This window comes from Cajanus cajan, chromosome 6, assembly GCF_000230855.2.
Source record: "Cajanus cajan strain Asha chromosome 6, NIPB_CcT2T_4, whole genome shotgun sequence".
Classification (NCBI taxonomy): Eukaryota; Viridiplantae; Streptophyta; class Magnoliopsida; order Fabales; family Fabaceae; genus Cajanus; species Cajanus cajan.
Genome location: NC_138522.1, coordinates 55,737,766 through 55,753,858, shown reverse-complemented (window position 1 = coordinate 55,753,858; position 16,093 = coordinate 55,737,766). Strand labels below are relative to the sequence as shown.

Here is a 16,093-nt window from a genome sequence, read left to right as displayed (position 1 = left end):
TTATATCCAATAAATATCTGTATATATTCATATTTATATAATAATAATTTTAATTATTTCCATATTTTATTAAAAATATTCAATATTTTATATTTACAAGAATTATGTACATTTTCTTTTATATTTAATATTTTATATAAAAAATACTATATATATTAATAGGAGAAAAAATTGCAAATTTTTCTCTTGCCAAAAAAAATACACTTGGGGGTAAAAGTGTCATTTTGGAAATCACTAGGTCATTTATAAATCTTGGGAATGGCAAAAATTCTTCCTCTGTTATCCTGAAAGTGTAAGCAGGCATCCCAAAACCCTAGCCTGCGTTCTTCACTCGTTTTCTACATCAGGTCCGAACTCACTCCATTGATTTCTATCCACCCTTGATCCTTGTTCTTTATTTATTAATTTTTATGCATTGTTCATGTTTCTCTGCTTCCTGTTTGCCGCCGTCGTTTGTAATTTCTTTAAAAATGGTTTTTTTAATTCTATTTTGGATATATGGTGAAGTGTATCGATATCTCTCATTGTGTTTACAACTTCATGGCCGAATTATTGCTTTATACGTGACGTGGAATATGTGATGGATGTGGTGATCCTTTTGCATTCGTTCTTGATCTGGGTCTCATAGCAATAGCTGAATTTAAAATTCGAGTTTTTTTTTCCCGATAGCGTATTGGGTTGTTTGTGGCCTGTCTGATAAAGTAGCTTAGGCCTGATTGGTTTAACAGATGTTATGTTGATAGGCATTCAGGGAGGTTCTGTTTTATCTAGCATTATTGGATTTGTTTATTATTATACCTTTTGTCATTCATAATGTTCCTTATAATTTGGAATTTTGACCTTAGGAAGTCATATTGTTCAATTTCAACTATTTCCTGGATCTTGGTATGAATTTAACATCCATTTGTATGCTTGGTGTGACTTTTTTTTGTCGTCTCCTGTTATTTTGGATGTCTTAAATTTTCGTGTGTTGTTAGGATGTATTCTATTGAAATTTGAAGTTGAAGTGCAATGTGATACATATGTTTTGGATTTAAAAGATGATAAATGTCTTTCCTGATTTCTCTGTTACACTGGCTGTGCAATATCTGTGATGTAAGAAACTTAAATTGTTTTACACTTTCATCTCATAACTGTTGCTTGTGCTTGAGCAGGATGGAGTCTCAGGTGAAGCATGCTATTGTCGTCAAAGTTATGGGGCGTACTGGATCCAGAGGACAGGTGACCCAGGTCAGAGTGAAGTTTTTAGATGATCAGAACCGACACATAATGAGGAATGTGAAAGGACCAGTGAGAGAGGGAGACATTCTCACCCTACTTGAGTCTGAAAGGGAAGCGAGAAGGTTGCGCTAGATGGTTTTTTGTTTTTTAGTTTGTCACAAGTTTAATCAAAACAGCGATTTTCTTCTTTATTCTGGTAGTTAGTGGATGCCAAAGGTTATAGCACCCCTATCTTGTTGTCTTGGTTCTATTTTCATTCGTATTATGACTTGAATTTTGGATGTTTTGAGTTTGAGCATCAAGATTGAAGTATGCGTTTCGATTAATATATGATTTGGCTTCTATATGGTGCTGTTCCTCTGCTACATCTCGGGTTTAAATGGGCGGTGACTGCTTATCTTTGCAAACTGAAAAACGTTGTTGTTGTGACTTTGTTATCTTGATTCGATTTATAGAGATATTTTAGATAAAAATTCATGATAATGTGCGGTCTGGAAGTTAGTTGATATTGGTATAATTAGGTTTACCATGAGTACAATAAGGTTATTAATGAGTCTTATTCCTAAGTCAAGAGAGAAATTAATTAAAATGAGATACAATATTCATAAAATTTATGATTTTTAACAAATTTTAGTTGATTATAAAAAAAAATGTTAAAAAGAGTACTTAAGAGCATGGTAGTTGAATCGAGATATAAATAATGTATCGGAAGACTTATTTTTTGAATCGTGAATCGAATCGTATCGTGAATCGTAAGATTCATGATCAATAAAAACATAGTGTATATATATATGCATACAAGACATATAAAAGCACTCTAAACACATTTTAATATAAAGAAACAGACAAAATGAAGTCATACATAAATATATAGTAATATATAAGCTTCAAAATACAAACAAAGATACAATTATACAAATAATAACAGTCTCAAAAGCTAAAAGAAATGACTGCATAGTTCAACAACAAAGCCTCCAAAAAAATCATTGTTGTTGCTAAATATATGCATATACTAGGGATTGTTTGCTACTCTAATCAGTAATATAGCCACCCAAAAAAAATATTAGTGTTGTTGCTGCATAAACTCAGCAACAAGTGGTGTTACTGCCACACGAATTTAGTCATACAGCCTCAAAAAATAAATACAAAATGCCCCTATCCAAGATCATCCATCATCCCCAACCTCAAGATTTACATCACTCAAGTCATCTTCATCTTCTAATATCAAAAGTTCTTCTTCTTCATTATTTTCAATTTCATCCTCATCTTCTATTATTGATTTTCCCTTACCAATCTTGGCATTCAAGTCTCTTGGACCTATGTAATCAAAAGAAAATAATAAGGTCTAGTTCTAATTCTAACTTCCAAGTTCTAAACTAACTTTTAAAATAAATAATTACCTCTCTTTCTTTTCTTCTTTGGAGCTCCCTCATCAACACCAAAGCACTCATGTACATCCATCCATGAGGCATCAATAGGCAAGCAAGGATTCTCCTTTTCGGTGATCTACTCATCATCGGATTTAATATCTGACAAACATATGGGATCGTAGATATCTCCATTCTCTTCTCTACTATTTTGCCTCATCTCAAGTTGAAGATTATATTTGACATATACAAGTGCATTTAATCTTTGTTGCTCCAATCGATTTCTTCTCTTAGTATGCACTTGGTCAAATGTACTCCAATTTTTTTCACATCCCGTGGCACTACATGTAAGACTCAAAATTCTTATGGCCACCTTTTGTAACTCTTTACCTCTTTTACCGTAACTCTCCCACCAAAGAGCTACAAAAAAAAGTGTATTTAGTTTACAAATGTAGTTATTACTAATTATTATGTATTATCTTTATGATATTTATAAAGTAAAAATTAAAGGGATACCCGGTTGTTTCTTATCTCTAGTAGCTATTGCCATGTCCATTCCAAAGATCTCCTTAGCTCCCTTAAACTTTTCAAGTTGTTGATCTATTATAACTCTTGTCCTTATATCCGGAACCATTCTTTGAAAGGTTTCATATAAACCAATTAAGACTTCACTATCCGAATTGAAGTTCTTGTCATAATGATACCTAACCAAATAAGAAATAACTTAGCTACTAGGCACAAAGAAAATAGTAGTTCTTAAAATGACAATTATTTTTAAATAATTTACCTAGGATTAAGATAATAGGCAGCTGCATGAAGAGGCCTATGAAGCTGCAGATTCCACCTAGTGTCAATAATCTTCCACACTTTTTTATACCTTGACTCTTGCATTTGAAAGTTTTGAGCAATTTTCTCTTTAGCCCTATCCATTGCTTCATAAATGTATAGTGAGGCTGGCTTTGAATCACCATCTACAAGCCTTAACACTTTCACAAGTGGAATCACATACTTTAGGCAATATGTGATTGATCTCCAAAATCTATCATCACTCAACACTAGGTTCATGACTTGCTTAGCCTCACTTTTACTAGCATGTGGACTAGTAGCCCATTCCTCCGATGCAAACATTGATCTAAGAGCATTCTTTTGTTGTTTAATGCAATTTAGTGTAAGATAAGAAGTTGCAAATCTTGTCACAGTTGGTCTTGCTAATTCCCCTCCATTGGAATATTGTCTATACAAATTAAGGACTCATGTATGCCTATATATGTAGGTAATAATCTTCTTTGCATTAGCAATGGTATTATAGAATATCGGAAGCTCTCCAATGTCCTCAAGGATTAGATCAAGGCAAAGGGCTGCACATGGGGACCAAAATAGTTTGGTTCTCTTCTCCATTAACATTTGTCCAGCTGCCACAAGATTAGAAGCCCCATCCGTCACAACTTGGACTACATGCTCCTCCCTAATTTCTTCAACAATGTTGTCTAACAATTCAAACATTTTTTCCCATCCTTTATCACATCACTTGTATCAATAGATTTCAAAAAAATAGTCCCACTTGGACTGTTAACAAGAAAATTAGTGAGTGATCTTCCTTTTCTATTCGTCCAACCATCACACATCAAGGTGCATCCCCATTTCTCTCAATCACTTCTATATTTTTCTAAGCTTTTTTGGATGTTGTCAACAACTTTCTTCAAAAAAGAAACCCTCACCTCATGATAAGTTGGTGGCTTCAAACCTCTTCCATATTCTCCAACAACCTTCAACATTTGAATAAAAAGAGGACTCCTTACCAAATTAAATGGTAATGCATTACCATAAATGCATTTACAAATTTCTTGAATCACAAATTCCCTATCTTTACAAACTTCATTCATTGTCTTTTGTTTGAAAATTTTAGATGTTCCCTTTTTTCCTTTTACTGTCCCATTCTCTACATCCAAGCAATCTTCTTTCTTTTATTTTTTAGTTTCCAAGAGCTTCACAAATATTTCCTTCACATCATCAGGAACACTTGGGCAAGCAATCACATCTTCCTTTGTCCCAGCAAGATGATGTTTCATCCTTGAAATACCACCCCAACAAACATGAAAACAGAACTTACATTTTACTTGAAATCTGTTTGGAGGGATACTATCACAATAGTTCCAAGTGATATCGAACTCTCTTTTTGAATGACCTACCAAGTGAAGAGATGGGACTAGTAAGTTGTAGAGGGAATAACAAAGAAAAAAAGAGAGAACAAGTGAAGGAATGAACCACACAATAAGAAGGGAAGCCCTTACCCTTGGACCACGATGAACAACAACCCAAACAGCAACCTAAACAAATCAGAGCAGAGAACCTGGACGAAGCAAATGGACCACTAACACGATGAACAACAACCCAAACGAAGCAGCGAACCTGGACGAAGCAAATGGACCACTAACACGATGAACAACAACCCAAACAGCAACCCAAACGAAGCAACCAACCTGGACGAAGCAAATGGACCACTAAAAGTGAAACCCACTAAGTGGGTCATGTACAGGAATGTGTATCGGCTCTTTCTGTATCTGTTTCGCCTTTTTTTATTTAAAAAAATTCATTTTTTTTAGGGTTTTCAGAACCGGGTCACGCATGACCTGACCCGATTTCGGACGCGACCCGCTTCTTCCCAGAATCGTGCGAGTTCTTCTAGAATCGCGATTTTTCGATTCGTAACCCGATACACACGATTCAAACACGATTCAAGAACAAAAACGATAAGCCCTGCGATTCGAATCACCGAACCACGGAATTGTATCGTATTGTATGATATGAATCGCGATTCTTCCAATACTTACTACCATGCTTAAGAGAGTGCTGCTATTATTTTCCTCGACATAAATTCAAGTACTCAATAAAATTCTTTTGCGAGTAAATTTAACATTATTTTTTTAAGAAATATTGGTATTATTAACTCTCTCAATATTCATTAATTGGTATGTTATATACCATAATATAAGAAGTAATTTGACTTATCATTTAAAGGGCACATATGACAAGTTTAACAAAGACTTAAATAACAATATTTTCTTCTAATTTTAAATAAAATATTGAAAAAAGGATAAAAATAAGAGGATGTAAATGATAATTAAAGGGAATTGTAACATCTTATTCTTCTACCCCAATATTAGATATTTCTATTAATAGTCCTTTCCATTCACAATTCATCTCCCTTCAATCAACAGGTGCAACAAACTAGAAATGAAGAAATCAGTAATTAGGAGGAGAATGTTTAATCTAACCTTTGAGATCCTAAAATTCAAATTAAAACTATTAGGTCGAATAATGGGTAGAAAAGGGGGGTTTGGTTGTGAGCAAAAATATATATGATGGTTGTTTTGGTGGGGACACAAAACCATCATTCTTACCAATTTTGTTAAGTCAGGGAGAATTCACAAAAAAATTGTAACTTTTTTCAAGTGCAAATAAGATTACATAGTTTCTAAACACCATTAGGGGCCATAAACAAAAAGGGAATGGAGATTTTTTTTTTCTTGATTGGATACAAAAAAAAAAGTGACAATGGCACGGGAAGACACTATATAAGAACACCCATTTTGATGGAAACAAATATTTACCTCACATTTTATCTTACTTTAGATTTGAGTCTAAAAGTCATAAAAGAATAGATGGGAGATTGATTTCTTTGGAGCCAAGATTTTAAAGGGATTCTTAACAAAGAATATTACAATAATTTTGCAAGTTTTGATGAATAATTTTTTAAGAATGGAACTTCAACCATAACAAATGAAAAACATGAAGAAGATGATGATGTAACCATTACAATTCCTTTTAATTTTTATTTATATCCCTATTAATTTTATTCATTTTTCACTATTATTTTGTCCCAAAAATTAATATTATCATTCAAGTTCTTGCTAAGCTGGCCATGTATATTCATCTGACAATACAAATCACTTCTTATATGACACATAACATGTTAACTAATAACTTAACTGTCAGAGTTAATGTTCCTTTAATACTAAGGATCAACTTAAGTGACGAAAATAAAAGTTAAGAATTAGCGTTTCATTTTCCTTAATTCAGATATTACTTTGACAGTGTCTCACAAAGTTAGGGACCAAAACATACTTTCCTCATTTTTTTTTTCCTGGCATCTAAATATCAGTATTTTTTTTAAGTCGTGTGTTAATAGTGTCCGACATACTATTTTTACACTTGATATAATGAAAAGCTTTCAGACATATGATTCCATTTTACTTTCTATTAGAACTAGGCAGTAGTAATCAACATATAATTAAATAAAGGGAAAAGGTACTTAACTACGTAAAATTTTATTCCATTTGCAAAGCCACTATAAACATTTTATGTAACTAGTGACTTCAAATATTAAAATAAACAAAAGTAAAATGGAGAAGGATACAGTTAGGGGGAACCATATACCAAAGTTAAACTTCAGTTAAGAAGGGAATTTAGAAGGATTGGGATTATCATTCATTTTTATCCCATTACTAGGTGTGCCTTTAAGTCTATGGGATATTAAGGTTTGGTCAAGTAAAAATATATCCAAACATCCATGACTCCAGAAAGTGATGCTTTGAACATCCTCTATTGATAAAAAGAAAATTATAAAATGTAAGGACAACTCACTCAAGCATTCTTAATCAAAAAAATGAGCAGGTTTGTATTCACATTTTGTTGTAACGCTTATTTATGTAAAAATAACAATTGAGTTGTATAAAAGCTTAAACTACGTAAAATACATGCTACATGCATCAAATTCCAACTATTGTGTTGTAAGTGCCATAAACAGCGAAAAATAATCCAGACAATAATACAATAGAATCCAAGACTTTTTGCCAGATGGGTAGGGAAGAGCCAAATATCTTTAGGTGAAAAGAGGCAGGCAAAACAAATGAGATCATTGCACATAAGGTACTCCCCACAAATGAGGCAAATACACCAAATTCTGGCACGAATGAAGATACGACTGCTAGTCCAACCACCACAATGGCACGGCTGATGTATTTGCCAATATTTCCTAGTCCTGTAGAATCATTATTGTTTCTGTGATTGACTTTTAGTTTCCCTTCCACAATTTCATTAATTGGGTGTAACATGGTTGGGAGTGTGAATGCAAGCCCCACACATAATCCCACCTGTCATCATATAAAATGTTAAGCGGTCAGGCTCTCCTGCTCAGCAATATGAATTATGAAATGCAACAAATTTGAAGATAAACAATGAAATATGACGAACTCCAGGAAAAAAGAAACTTAGGTTGGCTTTTCATGCACTTTTTTGGAACGGTTAAAGTCTGGATGGCATTCTGTGAAGTGTACTATCCTAGTAGACATGTCTAAAGACAAATTATAATACTGTGCACAACACGCAGCAACAGATACATCACCAGATATGCTAGACAGAACAGACACAACTTGGGAACAATCCTTTGATGTAAAATAGATTGAGATTACATCAATTGACACAAATTAAAAGTCATAATTATCAAACATCTATCAAACAGCATCACCTCTAAGCTCTAGTATCCTCAAATAACATGGATGCAACAAACAGATTCCACCAAGCCATATTGATTTTTATCTATTCCAAGGATTTTATGATGTTGCAATGCCAACAGGCTCTACTGGAATTGTGGCATTTGTGATATATCCCTATACAAGTCCATGTCACTGATAAATGCTTTGTATATGAAGAATCATGAAGGCAATATGCCTTTTCCCTACAAACATTTGTTATCAATCTACTAAATTTGATAAACAATAATAGAAATGATGTGCAAGGATATATCTGAAAGGTGGAATCAGGTACTTTCCTTTATAAATCTAAAGTAAACAAAATGAGAAATGAAAAACAGTGACACACAAGGAAAGAACACAAGATTGATTGACTAACTGCAAGAAAACTATTTAAGAGTAACCAAAGAGCTTAAATATGGATGTCTTTACTACCTGCACTGCAAGAGATGACCAATTCCTAGGGAGATTGAGGGTGACAATGTCTCTAGTTTCTTCACCATAAGCCATGTAACCACAAAACCCAAAAAGAATGTACACAAGTGTTATCCCACCAAAAGTCTGAGCCAGCAATCTTGGGAATTTACGCCTTTCCTGCATAGAATTCTCCAGGGCCAGAGTCATACCAAACCCCTCAAAACAAAAAACTGCCATGCCTGCTGCAAAAGGCAACCCCCCAATGTTGGATGTGATTGCTGTCCTTTGTCTAAATGAAAATCCCTCCCCTACGGCCTTTTGAATATCCTCCTTCACCACAATGCCCATAGCTAAGACATTGCACACATCAGCAAAAATGCTAAAAGGAGCCAAAGCAGATAAACTCCCTATCCAAGACAATCCAGTCTCAAGCGGTACCAACATAAATATGTAGGAGGCCATTGACAGTCCTTGGTCTTGGAATACAGAATAAAGGTTTTGTCCAATAAATACAAAATAAGCAACAGACCCTGCACATTGTGCTACCAAAATTATAACTTCTGTCACATACCGACCCGGGGTTCCAAAGGACCTATAACCCAAGTCTCCATATGTGCTCGCTTCCACTAATGGTTCTTCTGATGACAATTTTTCTCGACACAAAACCTGTGTCCACGAAATAAAACCCAAACCTCATAATGACATCAAGCAAAAAGAGAAAAGAAAAGAGAAGCAGCAGCAGGAGGACGTATAGAATAAATTATGTACCATGTAACTTTAATGTGTAGTCATTAAGTTGAACAAGTCAGTGGCATGGTACCCCACACCACAGAAAATATAGAAAGATGCATTAATGGTATAAACTGCAAAGATTTTCTTTCTTCAATAACTCTCTCAAAAGTCACAACAAAGATGATTTTTAATTTAGATTTTCAATTGCGATCATTAATTGTTACCTATGTGACTCAGTCCTGAAACGAATAAAAATCCTCTCCATTTTCTCTAGTCTTGTAAGTCTATAAAGGACATTATATACTCGTCATGAAAAATATTCAAGTCTTTTAACCACTGAAAGCTAATAGTGGACAAGAAATGAAAAAAAAAATGGAGAGGATAAAACACTTTTCAAAACAGAAGAAACATTAACAAATTTTCTCAGCAGATTAGAAAATATACTATCAAACAATCAAAACTTATGTTAAGGGTTATTTTCAATCAAACAAAAATCATTTTAAATATCACTATTAAAAGTAATCATCGTAAAAAGTGCATAAACTTACTTTACACTATCATATATATATTTATTTTATTTTATGAAAATCGAACTCATAATGACGGAGTCTAATTTACGGCTCTTAGACATCCTATTCAACCAACTCGGTAATAGAAACACTGTTCTATATAGCATCATATATGATCAGATGACAGTAGAGTGCATTTTAATTAAAATCTTAAGAAAAGGAAAAAGCATAAAATCAATCCACCAGAACTAATGCAATAAAAAAATAAAAAAATAAAAAAATAAAAAAATCACCCACAAGCAAGAGCATGCAATAGTAGGTGGATAAGCCAACGATGGCAACCCCAAGCGATCCTGCGAGCCATCCAGCGATCCGAAAAGCGAAGGGCAATCCCAAAACCCCAGTTCCGACCACCGTGACGATGATGTTTCCCAACGTTTGAAGCCTCGAAGCTCTTATGGAAGTCAAAGGCTCCAACAGAGTTGATGCGACGTCGTTTTTGGCGTCCCGCCCCATGTTTGTTGTGATATAACCGATCTACCCGGAACGTTATGGCGTCAAGTAGAAAGAGGGGCCACGTTCACTATGTGCATGCGAAGAAAGAAAAGGGGATAATTATGAGAATCCAAAGTACAAAACAAAGGCTGAGGTGTTGAAGGAGTGTGGTGTGATTTGGATCTATATATAATGAAACGAGTGGCAACTTTACCCAGCTTCTCTTCAGTCTTACTGGGTCGACAACCACCGAAATTCATCATTGAGCGGTAAATGACAAATAGTAGTATTTGGAAAGAACACAAAGGACTACGTTAATTGTTCCATGCCACACAATCGACTAAATCATTTAATTCTCTTTTATGAGTAAATCATTTAATACTTTGACTTCTCCAAATTTTACAATACAATGTATCATACCTATTAATTCCAACCGGGGGATGGATTCATATGTATCTTTATACAATTTTTTTTGGCAGTGCTGTCTTTATATAGTTAATTGTTATAACCAATTATATAATTGTTTTTTTAAATTTAATTTGTATATTTATTCTAATAATAAAAGAGATATTATGTGTCACAATTTGTTTCTAATTTTACCCTTTAATTAACTACTATAAAAATAATTGTACACTACAAAAAATAAAAACTATAACTAAGAAGGAAAATAAATGTTCTCCCAAAGGTACAGAGTACCTTCTTTTCATACCAGTAAAGATAAAATAAATGTGGATTGAAATGGGTATTGTGATTAAAAAAATTCATTATGCATGTAAAGATAGAAAATGATTAATTTAAAATGATTGAAGGACAAATTTTTTTTTATACTAATTATTAATGTAAGGATTTTTTTTTAAGTTTGTGAACTTTTATCAATTTTATTTAGTTTTGAATAATTTTTTACTAATTTTAGTTCATAAACTTTTACCTATTTTCAATTTTAATCTTTAAAGTTTTTCTCTTGTCAACATTTTTTGTCGTTGACATTAAGATTTTTTGTTTACAAAATAAAATCTTATGGATTTAAACTAAATAAAATTTGTTCAGGTTCTATAAGTAAAAATTAGAAGAAGAAAAAATTATAGACTAAAATTATATTTAATCTTATATATAATATATGAAATAAATATAACATTAAAATATGTAATTGAGAGAGTAACGAACCAAAAAAAATGTAATTGAGAGAGTAAAAAGAGTGAAAATCTCATATATTCTAATTTACATGATAGAAGTTGATTAACAACATCTAAAATAATGATTTTCTTTTACTTGTTAAAAAAAATTGAGTAAGGTGATAATTGTCTTAATCCAAGATTTGATTAGATTCAACGGAAGAGGTTGGTATTATAATTCAATATTTTTTTATAGAAAGACACCTCATTACAGTTATTTAATGATTATTTTTTATAAAGGCACTCTGATTAAAGTAGGGCAAAATTTTAAATAATTTTTTAAATGAGGCTATTTTAGAACATTTTTTTAAATGAGATCGTTTTTGTTGTGTCATTTGAAAGTCGCTGAGTGACGTGAAGATTTTAGTATCACTTGACTTTTTAAAGAAGAAGCTTGTCATTAGTTCATATGGAGATTTATCATTTATACATAATCTTATTTAATATATACAATAAAATACACAATAACAAATAAATAAATTATAATATATAATAAATATATATAATCATAATATATTATTTAAATATAAACATTAATTATATAAAATATTGATTATGAAATCAAAGGATGAGAGTATTTGAGCACAATATGTTAATGTCACCTAGCTCCTGTTGGTTATGATAAATTTAAGGAGGAATTAATTATTAAATTTTCTTTGTTTGAATCTATGGCAAATCTACACTCATTTAAGATGGATAAGTGCATCTCTCCACTTTAATTTAATTCGTAATATATTTATATACGACTCTTTTCCTAATTAAAAAATATATTTTCATAGTCTTATCACTTTGTATGAATAAACTATACACATTATTTTAAAGATTTGTGAAAAATATATCAAATAAGACCGACAGAAGTCGGAATATCTCTACCTACTAAATGAAATACAAAAGTGTACCTCATTGCATAAGAAGTAAAAATAGTCTCTCAAACAGTACAGAGAACTCAGAAGTATAAGAAAGGAAAATAAACAGAAGAGAAATGTTGAATCTTCCGAATCAGTCAACGAAAGATCCTCCGAACATTAAGAATTTTAAAAGTTAAATATAAGTAAATATTTTATTATATATTTTTAATCTTTTGAATGAAATTCCAAGTTTTTCATTCATGAAATAGCATTGCTCTAAATAGAGTGTTTTATCTTATCAGACAAATTAAAGAAAAACAATTAATACGGTACTAAATATCTCAAGGTCTACTTTCAAGCTTTGTGAAGCTAAAAGAAGACGAATGCATAACAAATTCTCAACGGTGATTTTTTATTGATTGCTTACAAATATCAAGATGTTTAAAGAAAGAGAAACTACTTGATCAAACTCAACTTCCTATCTTCGAAGTCTCTTGTAAAAAATCTACAAAGTACCTTAGATAAATATCTAATCTAAAAATTGTAAATTCGTCTTTATAAGACGATATAGTTAGCGATTTTTTATTCTGGTCTTTTTTTAGCCAAGGTAATTGTATTTTAAAGAGAATTTGTATCAAAGAATATTTTTGTATTGCTTGAAGTAACAGAAATTTTGTCTCATTAAAAGAAGAAAAAAAACATAATTGTTTGCCACATGAACTGATCGTTTTTTATGTTAAATTGCCTCATGGTTTGCGGCATTAAAAACTGCTGCAACATTAGAAGTGACGCCGGTCTACGTAGAATCTCAATCAACTAGTGAAACTTATTTATAAAGGCTGGGATAAAATGAACACCGTCAAATGGTCGCTACCGTGATCACCCTCTCGTGTGCAGAAAACTAAGCTAGGTGGATTACAAACGGGCTTGAGAAAGAAAATTTTCTTTTTGTGTTGGGGTTCAAATATAATTACTTTAATACCGTTTGAAAATTAAAACAACTTACAATTTTAAGCGGGCAATGAAATTTAGAAGTGCATGGATGCACCAATCTAAAAGGAAGCATTGTATAATGCGTCTACTTGCTTATATAGTTATATGTATATATACAGAAACGCCTACAAGTACTGCGAGACTCAAGTGCTGTGAACTATCACAAAAGCATCCAGAAACAGTTTTGCATTTGTGCCAAGACTTCGAACGTTTTTGTATGTAGTTTCAAAATCCTAAAAACTTCTACAACGCCTCAAAGCAATATGGCTGACAAACACAGTCCATGGCATGGATCAGTTTCCTGCGAGGTCCCACTGCACTGGCACCCATATCCTTGAGCTTTTTCATGGTTAGATTTACCAGCTGATACTTACTGATACTTTTCCCATGAAAAATACTCACAAACTGCTCCAGTCCGAGTGATGTCAGCCACTTGCTCAGTCCACCGGCTCTTTCAAGCTTTCTCTGAAGATTTGAAGCTCTCAAATTTTTATTCAAGGTTTCTAGGTTGGAGGGCATTCTATGTGCAAGTAGTGTTCTGGGCTGCTTAATAACTTTTGATGTATCACAAATTCCTACATTGTGTGGCTTCAAAATATTCACCTGATGTTGATTTTCTGATTCTATTCTTTGATCTAAAGATGGGGGATTGAGTACAGTGGGTTTAGGTAAGGCAGGAGGAGCTCTTCTTTCAGCACGAGTCTCCTTTTGGACAGCTAACAAAGTGGTCTTTTCATGTCCATTGCCTGAAGGATGTATAGTAGATGTCTCCTTGGGAAGCTGCACATGGTTACTTGCTATTTCAGGGGACATAAGATGCATGTGATTTGGTCCTTGGTTTGCTGTTAGTGATCTTTCATTGAGAGGCGCAGCAGGCACCAGAATGGTGACTCTCTGCTTTTTCACTATAATCCAATCACTATCCTCAATCGGATCATCACAGTTTAGAGAATCAGTGAGGCATTGTGAAGAAGTACCACTTTTTTTAACAGGAACTTTTCCTGTGCGCCTCTGCTTTGTTTTCACCATTAGCTGAGAACCTGCATGACATTGGTAGGATGTAAAGCATTAAATCACTAACAAAACTCAAGGTTCGTTTGAAGTCATAAAATCAATGAAAAAAATTACTTCAGAAAAACAATTTTAAGCATAGAATACAAACAACTCTATTCCTGAGCAAAATGACTTAAAGTTGTAACCCAATCCAACTATAGCATTTCATACATAATATATGTGTATAAGAAACTTGCTCCAGAGTCCAGACTAAGGAACTTAGAATTAAAATGAGCAAAGATCAAGTTGCAAAATTAATTGTATCCACTTTGGAATTCAAATTCAGACTAATAGAATAGTAAGTTAATAACCTTACTTTTACAAATAAATGAAATGAAATGAAATGCAACAAAATCTAAAGGGAAGTACCAGAAAGATTCTTTCTGTCTAACAAAAATTACAAATAAACAAACAAATTGCTTGACATTTTTTTTTTAATCAACCTCGAAACAAAAAGTTCTCATAAATTATGTTTATAAGCACGGCACAGAAAATACATAACTAGCGATGTGATAAAATCATTCATTTCTTAAGTCACAGAAGACATTTAGATAACTATTACCTCTGTTCTTATATATCATATCCAATTGCCTAATTTACCAAGATTAAGAAAAATAATTAATTTAATTAATCACAATAAATTTGTGTTATTTATACATATTTTTTTTCTAAAACTATCCTTATACTATTTTTCTTTCCTAATTAATCTCATATTTTTTAACCAACCAATTAAAGTACATCCTCTATATTATATTTTTCTCATGATTAATACTCATCTTTCTCTTAAGCAGTTAGAGTATATGTTCTTTAAAAAATTTATAATTAATACATTTTTATCAAATTAAGATTACACATTTTAATTATAAGTATTTTAGTCTGAAAATAATTAATATATGAGATAATATGAATTGAGTCCAGAAAATAATTGTTCTAAATTAGTTCTTATGAATAATGTTGGTTGAGTATTAAAACATGAAGGATCCTGAGGATGAGCTTAATAGAAAAGTGATGGAAGGCAAATACATTTACCCTAAAAAGAAAATTATAGCACATAAACTACAGCAGATTTATTATCCACTAACTAACGACTAGGGAGGCTTGAATTTCTTGCACGCGATCTCGATAATTCCTAAGTATGTCTCCTAATCTGTATTACCGAAACTCCAAATTGTTCATTTGTTATTTGCTAAAATGTCCGACAAGGTTGGATCACGAAATAGGCCTTCAAAAACCACATTCTATATATTGCAGTGAAATGCAAAAACCCACAACTTCGAAATCTAAATGCTAGCGATGGATAAAGAAGAATGAAAACCCCCCGCACAAAAAATCAAACATTGGGTAGAGGAGAAGAAGAAGGGGCAAGGAAAAATACCTGAATCCTGAATCTTTGAAAATTGAACTAAGCACTTCTTCTCTTTCCTCTTCAACTTGAAAACTTGCGTGCCCTAATATTCGCTTCGAAGCTCGGCAAATTGGGTAAAACTATTTGGAGAAAGAAATTAGGGTTTATTATCGAATTACCTATGCTTAAACAAATTATATTTTGGGGGGAAGAAGTGATATTGAAAATTTATAATTAAATCTAAATAAAAAAAATTACAATTAAATTAATATTTATAAAATATATAAAATTTACATTTGCACCAGTAAATTTTTTCTTAAGTTTATTATCTAATTCAATTTTTGTTATTATAATTATTTATAAATTAAATATTAATATTTTAAAATAATTTATTAATAGATAAAAAAAAT

At 32.3% G+C, this 16,093-nt stretch overlaps 4 protein-coding genes across 4 annotated transcripts; 1 reads left to right on the top strand and 3 right to left on the bottom strand.

Moving 5' to 3' along the window:
* The first annotated feature begins 216 nt into the window (after positions 1-216).
* On the top strand, positions 217-1,565 carry LOC109797514 (small ribosomal subunit protein eS28). Its single transcript, XM_020357569.3, has 2 exons — positions 217-347; positions 1,155-1,565. The coding sequence occupies exon 2, from the start codon at positions 1,156-1,158 to the stop codon at positions 1,351-1,353; it is 198 nt and encodes a 65-aa protein (XP_020213158.1). The 5' UTR covers positions 217-347; position 1,155; the 3' UTR covers positions 1,354-1,565.
* Positions 1,566-2,727: 1,162 nt separating this feature from the next.
* Positions 2,728-3,716, bottom strand: LOC109796423 (uncharacterized). Its single transcript, XM_020356098.3, has 3 exons — positions 3,376-3,716; positions 3,105-3,292; positions 2,728-3,008 (listed from the first exon to the last, which is right to left on the bottom strand). The coding sequence occupies exons 1-3, from the start codon at positions 3,714-3,716 to the stop codon at positions 2,728-2,730; spliced, it is 810 nt and encodes a 269-aa protein (XP_020211687.2).
* Positions 3,717-7,239: 3,523 nt separating this feature from the next.
* Positions 7,240-10,609, bottom strand: ANT1 (aromatic and neutral transporter 1). Its single transcript, XM_029271050.2, has 4 exons — positions 10,487-10,609; positions 10,075-10,360; positions 8,555-9,202; positions 7,240-7,741 (listed from the first exon to the last, which is right to left on the bottom strand). The coding sequence occupies exons 2-4, from the start codon at positions 10,291-10,293 to the stop codon at positions 7,358-7,360; spliced, it is 1,251 nt and encodes a 416-aa protein (XP_029126883.1). The 5' UTR covers positions 10,294-10,360; positions 10,487-10,609; the 3' UTR covers positions 7,240-7,357.
* A 2,736-nt stretch (positions 10,610-13,345) lies between these two features.
* Positions 13,346-15,871, bottom strand: LOC109797439 (Sterile alpha motif (SAM) domain-containing protein). The gene is made up of 2 exons (XM_020357480.3): positions 15,714-15,871; positions 13,346-14,325 (listed from the first exon to the last, which is right to left on the bottom strand). Exon 2 carries the CDS (start codon positions 14,312-14,314, stop codon positions 13,529-13,531), a length of 786 nt encoding a protein of 261 aa, XP_020213069.1. The 5' UTR covers positions 14,315-14,325; positions 15,714-15,871; the 3' UTR covers positions 13,346-13,528.
* Between the last annotated feature and the right edge of the window lie 222 nt (positions 15,872-16,093).

Excerpts from the sequence above, each read along its gene's own strand:
- LOC109797514 (XM_020357569.3), top strand. The coding sequence starts at position 1,156 with ATGGAGTCTCAGGTGAAGCATGCTATTGTCGTCAAAGTTATGGGGCGT.
- LOC109797439 (XM_020357480.3), bottom strand. The coding sequence starts at position 14,314 with ATGGTGAAAACAAAGCAGAGGCGCACAGGAAAAGTTCCTGTTAAAAAA.
- ANT1 (XM_029271050.2), bottom strand. The coding sequence starts at position 10,293 with ATGGGGCGGGACGCCAAAAACGACGTCGCATCAACTCTGTTGGAGCCT. Across the intron at positions 9,203-10,074 it reads ACTATTGCATGCTCTTGCTT|GTTTTGTGTCGAGAAAAATT; the intron begins GTGGGTGATTTT and ends TCGTGGACACAG. Across the intron at positions 7,742-8,554 it reads GGTCATCTCTTGCAGTGCAG|GTGGGATTATGTGTGGGGCT; the intron begins GTAGTAAAGACA and ends ATATGATGACAG.
- LOC109796423 (XM_020356098.3), bottom strand. The coding sequence starts at position 3,716 with ATGTTTGCATCGGAGGAATGGGCTACTAGTCCACATGCTAGTAAAAGT. Across the intron at positions 3,293-3,375 it reads GCCTATTATCTTAATCCTAG|GTATCATTATGACAAGAACT; the intron begins GTAAATTATTTA and ends TTATTTGGTTAG. Across the intron at positions 3,009-3,104 it reads TAGAGATAAGAAACAACCGG|CTCTTTGGTGGGAGAGTTAC; the intron begins GTATCCCTTTAA and ends TTTTTTTTGTAG.